The sequence below is a fragment of the Scyliorhinus canicula genome, chromosome 4, assembly GCF_902713615.1.
Source record: "Scyliorhinus canicula chromosome 4, sScyCan1.1, whole genome shotgun sequence".
Lineage (NCBI taxonomy): Eukaryota > Metazoa > Chordata > Chondrichthyes > Carcharhiniformes > Scyliorhinidae > Scyliorhinus > Scyliorhinus canicula.
In genome coordinates this window covers 7,341,158-7,361,241 of record NC_052149.1, presented here as the reverse complement: position 1 = coordinate 7,361,241, position 20,084 = coordinate 7,341,158, and the positions used below count along the sequence as shown (strand labels likewise).

Sequence of the window (20,084 nt, the reverse complement as noted above, 5' to 3'; positions counted from 1 at the left end):
GGTCAGAAGTGGGGATGTTTGCGGATGACTGCACAATGTTCAACATCATTCGTGACTCCTCAGACAATGAAGCAGTCCATGTTCAAATGCAGCAAGACCTGGGCAATATCCAGGCTTGGGGCTGACAGGTGGCAAGTTACATTCGTGCCACAAAAGTGTCAGGCAATGACCATCTCCTACAAGAGAGGATCTAGCCACCGCCCCTTGACATTCAATGGCATTACCATCGCTGAATCTCCACAATCAATATTCTTGGGGTTACCATTGATCAGAAACTTGACTGGACCCAGCCACATTAATACTGTGGCTACCAGGGCAGGTCAAAGGCTAGGGATCTTACGGCGAGTAACTCATCTCCTGACTCCCCAAAACCTGTCCACCATCTACAAAGCACAAGTTAGGAGTGTAATGGAATACTCTCCACTTTCCTGGATGAGGGCAGCTCCAACAACACTCAAGAAGCCCAACGCCATGCAGGACAAAGCAGCCCATTTGATTGCTCCTTCTTCCACAAACATTCAAACCATCCACCACCACCGAACAGTAGCAGCCGTGTGTGCCACTTACAAGATGCACTGAAGGTTCCTTAGACAACACGTTCCAAAGCCACTAATATCCAGAAGGACATGATACCCGGGAACCCCGCCACCTGGAGGTTGCCCTCCCAGTCGCTCACCACCCTGACTTGGAAATATGTCACCGTTCCTTTGCTGTCACCTGCAACTCCCTCTCTAACAGCACAGTGAGTGTACCTACACATGAAGGACTGCAGCGGTTCAAGAAGGCAGCTCACCACCACCTTCTGAAGGGCAACTAAGGATGGGTAATAAATGCTGGCCTAATCAGTGACGACCACATCCCATAAATGAATGAAAAAAAACAGAAAATAAAAAAAATAATCCCTTGTTCCAGCACTTGGCCTTGTCTGCCCTGGCATCACAACTGCACATCTAAATACTTCTTCAATGTTATGAGGATCTCACCAGGACCTCCACCACTCTTTCAGGCAGCGAGTTCCAAACTCCCACCACCCTCTGGGTAAAAAGGTTTTTCTCACACCCCCTCTAAACCTCCTGCCCCTCACCTTAAATCTATATCTCCTGGCCATTGATTCCTCTACCAAGGGGAAACGTTTCTTCCTGTCTCCTCTATCTATGCCCATCATAATTTTAATACATCTCAATCATGTCCCCCCTCAGTCTCCTCTGTTCCAAGGAAAACAATCCCAGTCTATCCAATCTCTCTTCATGACTAACACTCTCCAGCCCAGGCAACATCCTGGTAAATCTCCTCTGCACCCTTTCCAGTGCTATCACATCCATCCTATAATGTGGATTCCAGACCTGCACATAATACTCTAGCTGAGACTTAACCAACGTTTTATACAGTTCCAGCATAAGCTTCCTGCTCTTATTCCCTACATCTTGGCTAATAAAGATAAGTATACCATGGGCTGGATTCTCCGTTCCTTCGTTTTCTGGTGCACCGTGCCCCGCCAGCAGCGGGCTCCGCCTGGCAGCCGGCCAATGGGGTTTCCCATTGTGGGCACTCCCACGCCGTCAGGAAATCCGTGGGAGTGAGTGCGCTGTGGCAAAACAGGATCTCCCGAAGGGTAATCCGGCCCCATATGTTTTCTTAACCACTGTATCTACCTGCCCCGTAGGCCATCAAGGTCCCTCTGATCCTCGGTGCTTCCCAGGGTCCTGCTGTTTATCATGCATTCCCTTGCCCTGTTTGTCCTGCCCAAGAGCATCACCTCACACTTATCCGGATTGAATTCCATTTGCCATCGATCAGACCATCTGATCAGCCCGTCTATATCCTTCTGTGATCTAAGGCTATCCTCCTCACTATTTACCACCCCACAAATTTAAGTATCACCCACCAACTCACAATCGACTCTCCGACATTCATGTCTGAATCATTTATAATAAAATGAGAAACAGCAAGGGCCCTAACACTAATCCCTGTGTTTTCACTGGGCACAGGCTTCCATCAACCCCTCGACCATCACCCTCTGCTTGCTTCCACTCAGCCAATTCTGGATCCAATTTGCCAAATTTCCTGGTATCCCACGGGCTCTTACCTTCGCTATCAGTCTCCCGTGTGGGACCTTATCAAAAGCCTTGCTGACGTCCAAGTAGACAATGTCAAATGCATCGTCCTCATCTGCAATCCCAATCACTTCTTCAAAAAATTCAATCAACTTGTTCAGACATGACTTCCCCTTAACAAAACCACGCTGCCTGTTCTTGATTAATCCCCTGCCTCTCCAAATGCAGATGAATTCTGTCTCTCAGAATTGCTTCCAATTGTTTCCCCACCACTGAGGTTTGGCCTGTAGTTTCCGGGTTTATCCCTTCCTCCTTTCTTGAAAGAAGGTACCACATTGACGATCCTACAGTCCTCTGACACCTCTCCCATGGCTAGAGATGAATTGAAAATTATTGCCAGCACCCCTACTATTTCCTCCCTTTCCTCATTCAGCAACCTGGGATACATTTCATCTGGTCCTGGAGACTTGTCTACTTTTCAATTTGCCAGACCACTCTGAATCTGCTCTATGTTAATTTCTTTAATTTTACCACAGTCTTTCTCCCTGATTTCTATCCCAGACTGGCCCTTTCATTAGTGAACAGCGGCATAAAATATTCATTTAGAACCATACCTATGTCCTCCAGCTCCACACACAAATTATCATGTGGTCCTTAATGGGCCCGACTCTTTCACCAGTTATAGAACATAGAACATAGAACGATACAACGGAATACAGGCCCTTCGGCCCACGATGTTGCACCGACATGGGAAGTCAAAAACTAAAGGCCATCTAACCTACACTATGCCATTATCATCCATATGCTTATCCAATAAACTTCTAAATGCCCTCAATGTTGGCGAGTTCACTACTGTTGCAGGTAGGGCGTTCCACGGCCTCACCACTCTTTGCCTAAAAAAAACCCACCTCTGACCTCTGTCCTATATCTATTACCCCTCAATTTAAGGGCTACGTCCCCTTGTGCTAGCCACCTCACTGTGAAGGCTCTCACTGTCCACCCTATCTAACCCTCTGATCATTTTGTATGCCTCTATTAAGTCACCTCTTAACCTTCTTCTGTCTAACGAAAACAACCTGAAGTCCATCAGCCTTTCCTCATAAGATTTTCCCTCCATACCAGGCAACATCCTGGTAATTCTCCTCTGCACACGTTCCAAAGATTCCACGTCCTTCCTATAACGAGGCGACCAGAACTGTACGCAATACTCCAAATGTGGCCGTACCAGAGTTTTGTACAGCTGCAACATGACCTCATGGCTCCGGAACTCAATCCCTCTACCAATCAAGGTCAACACACCATAGGCCTTCTTCACAACCCTATCAACCTGGGTGGCAACTTTCAGGGATCTATGTACATGGACACTGAGTCCCTCTGCTCATCCACACTACCAAGAATTTTACCATTAGCCAAATATTCTGCATTCCTGTTATTCTTTCCAAAGTGAATCACCTCACACTTCTCTACATTAAACTCCATTTGCCACCTCTCAGCCCAGCTCTGCAGCTTATCTATGTCCCTCTGTAACCTGCAACATCCTTCCGCACTGTCTACAACTCCACCGACTTTAGTGTCGTCTGCAAATTTACTCACCCAACCTTCTGTGCCCTCCTCTAGGTCATTTATAAAAATGACAAACAGCAACGGCCCCAGAACAGATCCTTGTGGTACGCCACTCGTAACTGAACTCCATTCTGAACATTTCCCATCAACCACCACTCTCTGTCTTCTTTCAACTAGCCAATTTCTGATCCACATCTCTAAATCACCCTCAATCCCCAGCCTATTTTCTGCAATAGCCGACCGTGGGGAACCTTATCAGACGCTTACTGAAATCCATATACACCACATCAACTGCTCTACCCTCGTCTACCTGTTCAGTCACCTTCTCAAAGAACTCGATAAGGTTTGTGAGGCATGACCTACCCTTCACAAAACCATGCTGACTATCCCTAATCAAATTATTCCTATCTAGATGATTATAAATCGTATCTCTTATAATACTCTCCAAGACTTTACCCACAACAGACGTGAGGCTCACCGGCCTATAGTTACCGGGGTTATCTCTACTCCCCTTCTTGAACAAAGGGATCACATTTGCTATCCTCCAGTCCTCTGGTACTATTCCTGTAGCCAATGACGACATAAAAATCAAAGCCAAAGGCTCAGCAATCTCTTCCCTGGCTTCCCAGAGAATCCTAGGATAAATCCCATCAGACTTATCTATTTTCACCTTGTCCAGAATTGCCAACACTTCTTCCCTACGCACCTCAATGCCATCTATTCTAATAGCCTGGGTCTCAGCATTCTCCTCCACAACATTATCTTTTTCCTGAGTGAATACTGACGAAAAGTATTCATTTAGTATCTCGCTTATCTCCTCAGCCTCCACACACAACTTCCCACCACTGTCCTTGACTGGCCCTACTCTTACCCTAGTCATTCTTTTATTCCTGACATACCTATAGAAAGCTTTTGGGATTTCCTTGATCCTACCTGCCAAAGACTTCTCATGTCCCCTCCTTGCTCGTCTTAGCTCTATCATTTTACCCTTAATGTAAAACAAATTAGGATTGTCCTTTTTAACAGCCAGTATCCTTTCATGTCCCACTATTGCTCTCCTAATTTCCTATTTAAGTTCCCACTAGCACATTCTATATTCCTCTAGTGCTTCTGCTGTTTTGAACCCTCGATATTTGTCATAAGACTCCCTTTTTCTCCTCAATCCAGGGTTCACTGGATATGTTGATCCCAACATTTTTCTTGATTGGAACATGCTGGGCTAGATTCTCCGTCGGCGGATCCTCCGCTTCGCAGGCAGCACACTCGTGCCTATGGATTTCCTGATGGAGTGGGGGTTCCCACAATGGGAAACCCCGTTGGCCGACTGCCAGGACAGAGGATCCCGAATGCAGGCGGGGGTGCGCCACATCAGAAAACGGGTGCGGTGGGACCAAGACCCTGCCCTTTGGCCCTGTACTGTCCCTATTTTCTTCTTGAATGTGTCCCACTGTTCTGTCACAGATTTACCTACAAGTGTCTGCTCCCAGTCCACTCTGGCCAAATTATACCTGATCTGATTAAAATCAGCCTTACCCCAGTTTAGAACTTTGATCTCAGGCCCATCCTTGTCCTTTTCCATAACAATCTTGAATCTAATTGAGTTATGATCGCTGTCTGCAAAATGCTCCGCTGCTGATACTTCAACCACTTTCCCAACTTCAATGCCTAAAATTAAGTCCAGGACCGCCCCTTCTCTTGCAGGATCTTCTATGTACTGGCTCTGAAGGGTCACCTGGATGCAATTTAAGAATTCCATTCCCACTAAACCTTTCACACCATGACTACCCCAGTTAATGTTGGGGAAGTTAAAATCCTCCACTGTCACTACCCTATTACTTGTACACTTCTCTAACTTTTACCTACATATCTGCTCCTCTATTTCTCTCAGGGCTGTTAGGGGCCGATTGAACACTCCCAGCAATGTGGTTGCTTCTATTTGGTTTTTAAGTTCTACCCATATGGCTTAATTTGTAGAACCTTTGAAGATGTCATCCCTCATTACTGCTGTAACTTATTCCCTGATCAAAATTGAAATGAAATGAAATGAAAATCGCTTATTGTCACGAGTAGGCTTCAATGAAGCTACTGTGAAAAGCCCCTAATCGCCACATTCCAGCGCCTGCCTGGGGTGGCTGGTATGGGAATTGGTGCACCCTCTCCTCTTTTACCTACTTCCCTTTCTCACCTGCAGACCTTATATCCTGGAATATTGAGCTGCCAATCCTGCCCCTCTCAACCATGTTTCAGTGACAGCAATGACCTCTCACCCCCATGTTTTAATTTGTGCCCTCAACTCATCTGCCTTGTTCATCAGACTCCTTGCATTAAAATAAATACCATCCAATCTTGCCAAACTCCCTTGTGAATTAACTAGCTGAGTAATTCTATGCCTCCCTGATTCACTTGATGTCTGTTCTAATTTTGGCTGTGCATCTAACCCCGCTGAGCCTTCTCTCAGTATCCCACCCCTCTGCCAAGTTTGTTTAAACCCTCTGCAACAGCACTAGCAAACCTCTCTGCCTTCCCCTACTCTGCCTGGTGGGCACCCATGCCCTTTCTGCCTGTTCAATCCTCACCTGCGGTGTGACCACCTCACGGAATGAGCTATTCACGACCTGCTCAGCGTTGTAGATGCTTCACAGCTCCAGCTCCCAAATGCTATTAGCCGGTAGCTGTGATTGGATACACTTCCTGCACACATGGTAACCAGGGACGACAAAGCTTCCATGATTTGTCACATAGCACAGGATGTGCATGTCACAGGTGCAAGCTCTCCTGTCATCACGACCCCAAATCCTCTTGTTTACTCCTTCACAACCAAAAATTATGCTTATATAAAAATGCTATTAACATCCCTCCCTTACACTAACTTTACTTTCATTGCCCGACTTTGTTTACTTATATTACTTTATTGTAATGACCCTGACTTTCACTTATTTGTGTTGTTTCTCAGTTAATCGCTATGTCCAAAAAAGCAAACATTTTTAAAATCATCACTGCTTCACTGTGAAGCTCACTGCGAGGTCAATGAAAACTGGAATACGATCTTCGTGTCTATGAAGCTCCGCTGTGTTTCTGCCTGGACTGAGACTATGCTCTACACTCAGTCTTTTTAGCTTCAGCTTCTCCACGTTTCGCCTTCTCCCAGCTTCAGCAAACTCCCTGTGTTCAACCAAATCTAAAAGCCCCCTCTTTTAGCCAAACAGCACTCACTACACAGCAGGAGCAGCACTGATGTGGCCTCCCTGTTATGGCCTCAAAAACAACGCTTTGGAAACTGGATTAAATCAGCTGCACAGGTAACCATCTGCAGTTGAGTGTGACTCAGCTGACTCCTATTTCAGGAATGCAACTAAACTACTCCCAATCAAAAGAGCAGCTTTTAGTTATTAACTTGAAAGAACAAGTTCGCTTGAAATTAGCCCTGACATTAAGTTTCATTACTACTTACCCCTTACAACTTACCCCTTTATCTCCATGATTTCACCCAACTCCAAGCAGCACTCACAGTTTAGCCAAGCCGCACTCACAGTACTCATCATGAGCTTTGCTTAAGGCTCATTCTCTTTATGCATAGAATCAAAGAAACATAGGAAATGGAGTTGGTCGTTCAGACTCTCAAGACTGTTCCATCATTTCAGTTAGATTTTTGGCAACCTACTCGATAATACTGAACTTGAAGAGTCAGAGAATCATAGAATATACAGTGCAGAAGGAGGCCATTTGGCCCATCGAGCCTGCAGCGGCACCCTCCTTAAGCCCGTGCCTCCACCCTATCCCCATAACCCTGTACCCCCACCTAAACCTTTGTTCACTAAAGGGCATATTAGCATGGCCAATCCACCTAACCTGCACATCGTTGGACTGTGGAAGGAAATCAGAGCACCTGGAGGAAACTCACGCAAACATGGGAGGAAAGTGCAAACTCCACACAGACAGTCACCTGAGGCCGGAATTGAACTCGGGACTCTGGAGCTGTGAGGCAGAAGTGCTAACCACCGCATCACCATGATGCCCCAAGAATGTTGAATTTTACAACTCGCTCGCAACCAGCCAAATACAAAAATGCCAAATTTTAAACAATCGCTATCATTTATATGTGCTACAGAAGAAAAGACCGTTGGTTGGTAAATCAATTTTGATTGGCTGAAAAAGTGGCATGCAGAATGCAATGGGGATCAATAGGCTCTCAAGCTCCCAGCTAATTCAACATGGTGCAACGTGTCCCTATGTCATTTGTAGCAAACGCAACTGAGACACATTATGTGCTTTGCTGATTATCTTAAATGGGCTTTTAGTTTAGCTATAAGCGCACACAGGATTGTTCAGCAAGTGCTGCACAGTCATGGAATGCCATCTAACTGTCGGTGTTTCATTTTGGATTTTGCAAGAGCAGACTTAGGTGAGTAAGATTTGTTCTCGGTCCATCATGAAGGACAAAGGAATGTGCTGTTTTTGAGCAGCCACATGACAGGGTAGATGGCCGATTTATCTGATACTATGCCAGGAATGGAATTCATACACAGGGCGGAATTTTCCACCCAAACCGCTGTGTGTTTCGCAGCAGCGGAGGCGGCGTGTCATTGGCCAAGGGTGGGGTCTTCTGGTCCCACCATTGTCAATGACGTTTTCCTTTGAATGCACCCCTTGTGGCAAGGGAACCGACCCTGGGGGTGCGGCACGGCGTGACCTGAAATCCTGCCGACATGAATGCCCCGGAAATTATTTCCACGGAGTTTATTAATTGTGTGGGAGGCATGATTTCATTTCAGACTAAAGGTCTAGTTAGTGAGAATTGCCATTTGCATGACCACTACATTGTAGCATCATGATATGTTGCAAATTGTGAAGCTACTTTGCTTCTGCAGGGTAATTGTAAGTAGACTGGGCACATTTCGGGTTTTAAAGTCGGGCATTGTTGGACCATTTCCACATTTGCACAACATGCAGCAAGCAATTATTTGATCAGAATTGCTTCAATGTGCTTTATTCCTGTGTCAAACTTACAAAGTGAAAAAATGGCAGTATTTACAGGATTGCTGATCAGGCCAAAGTTACAGATTTTGAACCAACACACGCTTGCAAAACCCACAGCAAATTGTCCGCAGTTAGATGTGATTCTGTGGTTGAGCATCACTTGCTGAACAATCCTGAATGAGCCAATAGCTTTTTAAAATTTATTTACGGGATGGAGATATTAATGGTTAGGCCAGGATTTATTCATCGCTAATTTCCCTGCAGAAAGTGGTGTTGAGTTGCCCTCTTGAACCTCTGCAGTCCCTGAGCATACCACAGTGCTGTGAGGGAGGGAATTTCAGGATATTGACCCAGTGACAGTGAAGGCATGACGGTATGTTTCCCCTATAAGTCAGGATGATGATTGACTTGGAGTGGAACTTTCATGTAGTGATGCTCCAAGGTATCTGCTGCCCTGGTCCTTCTAGATGGTAATGGTTGTGGGTTTGGAAGGTGCTGCCGAAGGAGTCTTGGTGAGTTCCTGCAGTGCACCTTGTGGATGGTACACATGGCTGCTGCTGTTTGTCAGTGGTGGAGAGATTGAATATTTGTGGAAGTGGTAGCAATCAAGTGGGCTGCTTTTTCCTGGATGGTGTTGAGCTTCTTGAGTGTTCCTTGAACTGCACAAATCCAGGCAAGTGGAGAATATTCCATCACACTCCTGACTTGTGCCTTGTAGATGATGGACAGGCTTTGTGGGGTCAGGAGGTGAGTTACTCGCTGCAGGATCCCTAGCCTTTGATCTACTCTGGTGGTCACAGTATTTATCTGGCTGGCCTGGTTCTGTTTCTGCTTAATAGTAACCCCCAGGATGTTGACAGTTGATAGTTACCCAAGCATCCAATGTAAAAATAACTGTCCAATTCATAACGTGGCTCATTTATTCTTACTTGAAGGTGCATATGCTTGTACATAGGCACTAATTCTCTGCAAATCAAAAGGATAATATATTCAAACAATGTAACTTTGTTGAATTACCCCAGACCTTTGGGAGCCTACAGTACCCAGTCATTTTTTCCATGGCAATGCGTTAGCCAATAAGAGTTGACTTGCCGAGCAATCAGAACATTTTTTTCCTGTAGCAGAAATTGTTGCAATTGTTTGAAATTTGCTGTTCTTGTGTTTGTCCTATTGAATGAAAAACTTCTGCAAAATGTCTCTCCTTTCATCAATGCCACACTTCGCTTGAAACTTCCCATTGAGCATTGGATCCTCATCGCCCCTCATTCAGGGGAGATTACTCAAACCACTCCTACATTTTTTGAAGTTCACTGAGTAACTACATTCACAAGTATAATTTTCTCATCCTTTATGTATTTTACAGCCTGGTCGATGTGAAGTGGCAGAGTCTCCTTTCAGAGGGGGCCGTTGCAGTTATCATGTGGTGCATCCGATTGCGTACAAAGAGGTCATGGAGCAGCTGCCCAAATCATTTACCGGTAGATACTGGGATGATAATTACAAAGTCCCATTTTATGTTTACAAGGTAAGACCATCAGGTCAAAGACACAATAAAGATCTATGCAGTATAACATTCTGTCCGGTGTTTCATGATTCAGGATTCGCTGTGAACAGGGTTTAGCGATGTTCAGAATGTCCAGTTTGTACAATGGAAAATGTGTGTCATTGGAGAATTGACAAGGAAATGGGAATTGTGAAGCAGAAAAGCAAACCAAGTTCAATTTTTAAAAAATTATGCATAGCCAGTTGTGGTGAAACTTTTTTGATAATAATAATATTTATTGTGACAAGTAGGCTCACATTAACGCTGCAGTGAAGTTACTGTGAAAATCCCCTAGTCACCACACTCCGGCGCCTGTAACAGCACGTCTTTCGGGACTTGTGGGAGGAAACCGGAGCACCCAAGGAAACCCACGCAGACACAGGTGGAACGTGCAGACTCCACACAGACAGTGACCGAAGCAGGGAATCGAACCTGGGACCCTGGCGCTGTGAAGCAACAGTACTAACCACTATGCTACCTTAACTGAGGTCCCCTCTGTCCTCTCAGGTGGTAATGAAAGTTCCCAGAACATTATTTTGATTAAGAGCAGAATTGTTCTCCCTGGTGATCTAGGGCAATATTTATCTTTTGACCATCATCACTGAAATATTTTCTGGTCATTATTGTTTTGCTGTTTCTGGAAGGTTGCTATGTTCAAACTGCCTTCTTTGTTTCCAAAATTCCAACATTATCTATACTTCAAAAGACTTGATTGGTTGTACAGCTCTTTGGCATGTTCTCAGGTTGCGAAATGTGCTCTAGAATTTCAAATACTTTTCTTTCAAAGCTTCACACATCTCGTCATTATTTAATCTTAGATTTCAGAGAAAACAGAGGCAGCTCAATATGAAAATGTCACCATTTGAACTTGTGCCTTGTGTTCATACATTGCTCAGAATATAGGTTAATTAATTGGTACTGCTGTTATGAAAGATGGACTGTGAATTTCCTTGCAGTTTCTCCTGCTTCACGATGGTCCATTTCGAACTGTGACACGGAAAACCCAGTTTGTTTGTGTAAATGGAGTTTCAGCTGATAGAGAAGTCCTGAAGAAGTTGTCAGCTGCGGCCTTAAGTCTTTATGTTTTGATGCTGAATTGCTCATTTCTTATTGCGCATTTCCTCACTGTACATCCCAGACCAAACAGTCTGCTGCACCATCCACACAGCCAAACCATTGTCACCAGAAAGGTGTGTCGACGTGTGAAGGAATTCCAACGTATACTGTTGAAATTCAGATTGAACATGAACTGGGCTGACTGCTTGCACAGTTTAGCTCGAATCGAAGATGGAAATGCTCCTTCGGGTGTCCTCCCAGGAAATCCTGAATTTGAATGCCAAATCCATGCAGGGAAACTGGCTCGCTTTAAAAACCGAGAGACAGTCCACCATGGCAAAACTTTGGAAACCCAAAAGGGAAATCTCAAAACTTCAGGTTATGAGGGAGATGTATTCCTGGGCTAATAATGCGGAGGATGAGAGTTCGAATCGCACCTATGGGAGGCCATTCGACCCGTCTTCTCCATGCCAGCCCCAGGAAACCCTGGTGCCCTTTCTAATCCCACTTTACTGCAACCAGTCCATAGGCCTGTAAATTACAGCACTTAAGCTGCAGATCCAGGTTCTTTTTAAAAAATAGAGTTCAGGGTCTCCCCCTCCACCATCAACTCGGGCAGCGAATTCCAGACTCCCACTACCCTCTGCATAAAAAAGTTCTTCCTCCTGTCCCCTCTGCACCTTCTGCCTCTTATCTTGAATCTATATCCTCTGATTCTAGAATTCTCCACCAAGGGAAACCCATTTGATCCTGTCCATGCTATCTGTTTCCCTCATTATCTTGAACACCTCAATTAACTCACCCCTTAGCCTTCTTTTCTAGCCCTGGCAACATTCTTGTAAACCTCCTCTGCACTTTCTCCAGAGCAAGAACCTCCTTCCAGTAATGTGGTGACCAGAACGGCCCACAATACTCCATTGTGGCCTCACCAGTGTCTTAGACAGTTCCAACATTATACCTTTACTTTTATATTCTACACCTCTTCCCATGAAGGAAAGCATTCCATATGCTTTCTTCACAACCTTTACTTGAACCGCTGCCTTTAGGGACCTGTGTACCCGTACGCCAAGATCTCTCACGTCATCGACCCCTTTAGTATATTCCCATTTATTGTATACTCCCGATAACTGTTTGACCTCCCTAAATGCATGACCTCACACTTCTCTGTGTTAAGTTCCATCTGCCACTTTGTCGCCCATTCCACCAATCCATCTATATCATTTTGAACACCTATCCCCTAAACTGTCCACCACTCGGCCAATCTTTGTGTCATCTGCAAATTTCCCAATCGTGCGCTCCACGTTCATGTCCAAATCATTAATATATAGCACAAACAGTAAGAGTCCCAGCACCGAGCTTGTGGAACACCACTTGAAACAACTTTCCATATCCAAATTGGATATGGAATTCCATATTCCATATTGTCAATATTCCATATTGGAGGTTCCATAGCTATCGACCATTACATAGAACATAGAACATAGAACAGTACAGCACAGAACAGGCCCTTCGGCCCTCGATGTTGTGCCGAGCCATGATCACCCTACTCAAACCCACGTATCCACCCTATACCCGTAACCCAACAACTCCCCCTTAACCTTACTTTTTAGGACACTCCGGGCAATTTAGTATGGCCAATCCACCTAACCCGCACATCTTTGGACTGTGGGAGGAAACCGGAGCACCCGGAGGAAACCCACGCACACACGGGGAGGACGTGCAGACTCCGCACTGACAGTGACCCAGCCGGGAATCGAACCTGGGACCCTGGAGCTGTGAAGCATTTATGCTAACCACCATGCTACCGTGCTGCCCACTACCCTTTGTTTCCTGTGACTAAGCCAACTTTTTATCCAGTTTGTCACATTGCCCTGGATCCCATGAGTGATTTTGAACCTGCACACACCATTCGGGGGCTCAAATTCCAGAGAGAATTGAAAAACGCAATTCTCTCCAGCGTGATTGAGATTTAATATATCCCCCAACCCTCACTGGTGGAGCCATGCGAGTCAAGCCGTGGGAGTTCAGGAGCCTAATTTTAGAGCATTAGCTTGAGGGAGTGTCCATCCTTAATGGAATCTGGAAGGTGAGTGAGAGGAGGTAAGTACTGAGGGCCAACACTGGGGCAACGGTGACAGTCCTGGGTGTGGATGCACGAGCGACCAGACTGCAAGGACATAGTGGGGTAGTCAGGAATGGGTTGCATCTCTGCCTTTGACAAGGTGCCACATGGCAGACTGGTACAAAAGGTGAAGTCACACGGGGTCAAAGTGAGGTGGTAAGATGAATACAGAACTGGCTCGGTCACAGAAGGCAGAGGATAGCAGTAAAAGGGTGTTTTTATCAATGGAAGGTTGTGACTAGTGGGGTTCCACAGGAATCTGTGCTGGGACCTCTGTTGTTTGTAGAATACTTAAACGATTTGGAGGAAAATGTAGGCGGTCTGATTGGTAAGTTCGCGGATGACACCAAGGTTGGTGGAGTGGCAGATAGTGCTGAGGACTGTCAGAGGATGCAGCAGGATGTAGATAGCTTGGAGACTTGGGCACAGAAATGGCTAATCGGGTTTAATCCAGACAAATGTGAGGTACTGCATTTTGGTAGGTCTAACATAGTGGCGAAATATACCGTAAATAGCAAAGCTCTTAGGAATATAGAAAGTCAGAGAGATCTGGGTGTGCAGGTCCACAGATCTTTGAAAGTGGCAGTACAAGTGGACAAGGTAGTCAAGAAAGCAGACGGACGGGGCATCGAGTATAAAAACTGGCAGTCACGCTACAGCTGTACAAAACCTTGGTAAGGCCGCACTTGGAATATTGTGCACAATTCTCGTCCCACACTACCAGAAGGACACTGCTGAGCCCTTGACCAATGATGTACCCCTAGGTCTGTTCGCCCCCCCCCCCCCGCACCCCGGCTAATGGGACTGCAACCCAACCAGCCAACCCGCAAAATCTGCCCATTCCCCCCCCCCCCCCCCCCCCCCCCCCCGCCCCACCCCAACCCTGCACTCCTCTCTGGCCAGCTCAGACCAGCCCACCCCTCACACCCATAAGACAGAGCACCAAGGTAGGTTGTAACAGTGTGAACAGGTGTTAAATATGAACAAATGCATACAGATTTGTGCCCTAGCCCCTATCACTACACTATACTACCCTGTACCCATGTCAACTTAACTGGTATCTAACTTTCTGGCCTTATGGGCCCCACACTATGGACGGAATTCTCTGCAAGGCCCGACGCCGTTGGAAGCCTCTCCTGGGCCCCTATTCTCCCCTCCCCGGGGGGATAGGAGGGCCGTACCGGGAAACTCGGCCGCTGGGCCTTGTCCCTGGCTTCAAGGCCCGGCGTGCCAATAATGACGCCGCGGTGGTGCCTAATGACGTCAGCCAGGCATGCGCGGGTTGGACAGCTCAAACTCGCACATGCGCGGTTGCCGTCTTTCCCCTCAGCCGCCCCGCAAGACGTGCGTCCCCTTGAGACGCCGGCCCGACGATCGGTGGGCACCGATCGCGGGCCGTCCCCTCCCGAGCACGGTCGTGGTGCTCAATCCCCGATCCGCCCTCCACAGGCCCCACACTTACCTGGGGCGCCATGTTCACGACGGCAGCGACCAGGTGTGGTTGCCGCCGTCGTGAACAGGTCGGGAATGGCAGGCTGCTCGGCCCATCCGGGTCGGAGAATCACGGGCCGGCGTGAAAAACAGCAGCCCGCGTTTCTCCGAGCAGCGTGTCACAAAACCGGACACGCCATTTCTTACCCACGCTTGTGTAAAACAGCGACCTGCTGCAGCGCGATTTGGTTTAAACTGCGCCCCACAGGCAATGGCTCTGACCACGTTGCTGAAGTTCGCGCCTTTTGCACGGAATCTGAATTCAGCATATTCATTGGTGGCTTGCTCACTTGCTTTACACAGGTTGATGGTTTCTTCTGAAGTAAAGTTTGGTTTTCTTCGTAAACGTTCCCGCATTTGCTCTTCATATATGCCCAGCGCAATTTAGTTACGCAGGATTGATTCAGTAACTGAGGAAAAATTGGAGCATTGCGCTCAGAGCCTCAAATCAGTTAGAAAATGTCAAAATATTCCCCTTTTAGCGACACCCCCTTTTTAAACACGTATCTCTCATATACCTCATTGACCTGTTTTTTGCAATGAGAGTCAAATTTTTCCATTACTTTCTCATACTTACTTTTAGCTTAATTTTCTGAGAAATCAAATGTGTTAAAGAGTTCAAATTCCTGTGGACATGCCAGATTTAGTAGGAGAGCTGTTTTCCTCATGCCAGGAGCTGATTCAAGTGCAGAGGCAGAGAGAAAGGCTTCAAACTACTACTTGAAGTTTTTCCAATTGAAACATAGTTTACCGGATATCTTGACGTTATTTGGATTCTGCACAGCATCCATGTTGGTTTCGGTTTTTCTTTGTTCTTTGCAGGTTTTCAGATGTGTAGTGATGCGCTGATTTATTAATTTTCTTCTATCTTACTGCTTGCTTTTCTGGAATACACTCTTGGTACCATGTGGTGATCGTTATGAGGGGTTTTCAGGATGGAAGGCGTAGTGATCACAAAGATACACAACGCTCTTTTGAGGAACTTAACTAATTTTATCAACACTACTAAATTTGAGTTTGACGCTCATTGTGAATAATAATAATAATAATCGCTCATTGTCTCAAGTAGGCTTCAATGAACTTACTGTGAAAAGCCCCGAGCAAATTTAGTAAAATAGCAAACATATATCTAAGAATTAAACTACACTCACTAACACTATCTCTATCTACTAATTATAACTATTATATCTTAATTAACTCTGCAATACACTATTAATCTTATCTTCAGCTCCAGTCTAATCTCCTCACCTTCGCTTAAGAGCCAGTGCAGTTTATAGTACTGTCCCTGAGCTCCCTCTAGTGGCTAGGCTTAACATAACATGCTATACATTTGTATGATGTCACATCGTGGATGTCCACGAATCCTGTACCGGTATCAACACTTAGCCTCAGAAACGGAGAATCCAGACGCACGTTTTAAATGGCTTAGATTCCATGAGAAATCCCGCCGGAGGTAGGATTCACACCGTTTTACTCACCATCCCTGACAGCTTGCTATTTTTTTTGTAAGGTTGTGATTTATATCTTTAGCTCACACTGTGGAAGATATTCAGCATTGTGTCTGGAACTGGCATTGATGTAAACCTAGTTCCTCTTTGTTTAACTCCCATTTGCTTTTATGTGGCAGGAGAATGCCATGTACCACGAGGTCTGGTATGAAGACCCAGAGAGCCTTTCACTCAAATCATCCATCATGAGGAAATTGAAACTTGGTGGTATAGGTGTCTGGTTTGGAAATAACCTAAATTACAGCGTTAACCCAATGGCAGCAATGCAAACTGAAGGCATGTGGAATTCGCTGTGCCCTGGCATAAGGAAGTGGAGAATTTGAGCCAATTAACAGCCACAGAATGTGATGACCCAGCTTCGCAAATAAACTGAGCAAAAAGTGAATTATCTCCTAACTTTAGAACTGAAACTAATGTAGATCTTGACAACAGATTAAATATTTTACCAAATCTATTTAATGGAAAGAAAATCTAATTTGCATGACAAGATCTGGTTAGTTTAGACATTTTTATAAGTTGTTTGTAAAAAGTGCCAAGTCCGTGTCAACTGTCATATTGATTAATGACAGGTTGGAACTTGTTGTCATCAAATACCTACTGTTCAGCGAATTCTCAAATCTGAGGTACTCATGTTTATGCTGTCTGTTTTATACACAGCTTCATTCTGGATTAGGATTTTATTTGGCCGTTTGTGACCATTATTAATGTTTAGTTCCTTCCCGTGACATGGCTGAATGAGCCAGCGAATCATATTGCCCGTTTCCTGCTTGTTCTCGAATCACAATATACATGTCAACAATGCGACCGGCTGACATTTTAATCCTTATGAAATATTTCGGATTGTCTATTTCTGAAATGCACTTTGATTTTTTTTCCCATGAATTTCACAAAAAAAAAATGCTGTTTCCAAATTCACTTGTTTAGGTGTGGATTGTGTAAATATCAAACAATTGTTAAGAAATCCTCTCCCAATCCTATCTTTCCCCCACTGGTTGAGACCTTTGTTCAGTAAATTGGCACAAGTGGGATGCAGCAGGGAATCTGAGCTGTGCTGCACCCCGATCAATGACACATCACTGAACACTGTCCCCCTGACAACGTTCAGCGGAGGATTCGGAGAGCTCCGTTTGACAGATCTCATCTCTCCAACATGTCCGCTCCTCAGAGACTGGGACGATATTTAAAAATAGCCCCCGATCTCAGAATGCTGCTGCAGCAGCCCCTGCGCCATAACCGCTGGCAAGGCCTTCCCCCCCGCTGTGTCCGCCTTCAGTCCCCCGTCATTCCCCCACTTAGTCCCCCGTTTCATCCCCTCTGCCCCTTCCCCAAATCGCCACCCCCCGACATCAGGCCCCGCCCCTTGGCTGTGCCAACCTGGCATCTTGCAGTCTGGTGGGTGGCAAGGCATTGAGCACTATTGCTATGAAAGCTTCCAGGGTGCCGAGGGGTGTCCTTAAGGGGGTGGGGGTCGGGGAGCTTGTGCTGGACGAAAGGGGCTCAGGTCAACGCTCGTTTCTGGGATGGGAATCGTTTGTCTGCTATTCCCATCTGGAGCCTTTAATCCCTTTAATACCTGTAAACAATCAGTCAGTACCTAAATATTAGATGCCCCCCAGACCTGCTCTTTCAGGGAAGCACTTGAGAGCAACGAGGCATCCTATTAAAAAAATTGAATTTAGAAAACCAGCTGCTTCCCTGAGTTAATGGATCCCTGCAGAGCTATATCAATAAACAATCATAACCCCCCCTTTTGAAACTGCCTCAACATGTCAGCTTTTAAGAGGCAATGGTGTATGAAATTGAATGTGAATAATGCAGTTCAAAGCTTTTAGCCATCTAGACATATAAATAGGCTTCAACACTTTAAAGGGCAATCAAGTTGACTGTGAGAAAACCACTTCAAGGGTTTCCACCACATTAAAGGAAATACTTTTACTATCATCTCACAGATGTTTGAGCTTGGCATACTGAATGACTATTTGAAGGTCTTACGGCTGCAGTTGGGAAGATCTTCACTTTATTGTCAGAGAAATTTAAGTTTTAAATACTGGATGACCATTTGAAGGGTTTCAAGCCTAAAGATGGGAAGAGCATCTAAATGACATCCATCCCAGGGAAATACCCATGACCTGAGCCCCACCAGCCCAGCACAATCCACGTGACACCCACCTCCCATGAAGGACCCCACTTGGCACCCTGGAGGCAATTGTTGGGAGAATTACACCCCCTCCCCCATCAATCCTCGGAGTGCAAGTCGCCAGGCCCACATTTCTCAGGACTTGCATCAATTCATGCCAGTGGGACACCCAGCTTGGCGGGGGATGGGGGGGGGGGGGGGGGGGGGAAGAGCTGGAGAATTCCAGGAGTCAGGGTAAATCAGACTTCCTGACATAAATAACATTGAAAGCAACTCCAATATGGTATTTGCATGTTCTCGTTGGGTGCAGGCGGGAACGTCTTCGGGGCCATTGGGAAGCTCGCCTGGGCCTGTGGGATGGGCTGGGAGACTCACAATAGTTTCCCAACTGGTGTGAAAGTTGATTTTGGCCCAATGCCCGATTTAGCGGCCCAATCAGGAATCTCCCCACTGTCGGTCGACCCCGGAGGATCCTGGCAACTGATTTTCTTATTATTAAGCCCCTTCATCATCTTCTTCTTCTTCGGAGATCATTTGCTAACGAATATCATTGTTGTTATGGGCCAGCGTTTAGAAAATTCCAAAGTATACTATGGAGTTTACCTGACCTGCAACTGTTTATAGATTTTGGTTATGATGAACACAATGGTCTACCTTTCAGGTGTTATCCAACAGAGGCGTGAGCACTTTTAATCAAAAACAAGCTATATTTGACAAATTTAGTTAACCTTTTTAGAAACACACACAGTAAGCATTTTCATCAACTACAAGCATAAATACCACACACAGCTACAGTACTCCATGTATAACCCCTAATAAATTTGTCCTTTAACTGTTCCAATTTAATAACAAAATCCCATAAACCAGAAAATCCCCTTCCAAGGTGTGGCCCAGCACACAGCACTCAAGACCTGGTATGGATGCTCTTGTTTCCTTTCCAAAACAGCAGGTTTGCATTTCTTCCAGAAAACAGTTGTTTCTTTTCAAGTTATCAAGCAGTCTGGAAATAGATTTTTTAAATGCAGAAAGAGAAAAAAAACCTTCTTTCAACCTGTGCAGAACAAAACCAGGTTAAACTCAAAGCGACAGTAAAACCAACTCTCAGAGCCACAGCCCAGCTCCACCCACACAATGACATCACTGAAGCCATGTGTTAAGACAAAAACATTTCTTAAAGGGTCACTCCCATGGACACCTCCCGCAAGCAAAAAAAAAACCGTCAACTTCAAAGATGGTTTTGTTTCTCACCTTTTCTCTTTTCCAATAAGAACAATTGACAATAAATATACATTTTTTAAACAAACAAAAACAGGTAAACATTGATTATAATATAGTCCATTTTAGTTTGGCATGTTCCTGCAACTAGATCCCTCTTGATTGACAGTCCCTTTGGACAAGAAGGTCTCTGCACGATCCATCCATTTCTCTGCACCTTGACATCTTTCTTTAAGGTCAGGTACTTTAGTTCAACTCGATCACAAAGTCTCTTGTAATTCTCCAACATAGGAGCAGTGGTTAACACAGCCTTCAGGCCGTCAAATGCCTGTTGACTCTCCGCCGTCCGCTGAAATTTGCTATGCTTCGTCAGCAAGTCGGTTAGTGGAGCAACCACACTGCTAAAATTCGGCACAAA

The 20,084-nt window shown here is 45.5% G+C and overlaps 1 protein-coding gene across 1 annotated transcript in view; it reads left to right on the top strand.

Moving 5' to 3' along the window:
• The window catches only part of LOC119964130 (di-N-acetylchitobiase-like), a 47,502-nt gene extending 30,273 nt beyond the window's left edge, over positions 1-17,229 (top strand). The window contains exons 6-7 of the mRNA XM_038793431.1: positions 9,958-10,119; positions 16,434-17,229. Coding sequence (XP_038649359.1) covers positions 9,958-10,119; positions 16,434-16,637 — 366 coding nt within the window. The 3' untranslated portion in view covers positions 16,638-17,229. The remainder of the gene's footprint in view (positions 1-9,957; positions 10,120-16,433) is intronic.
• The last annotated feature ends 2,855 nt before the right edge of the window (positions 17,230-20,084 follow it).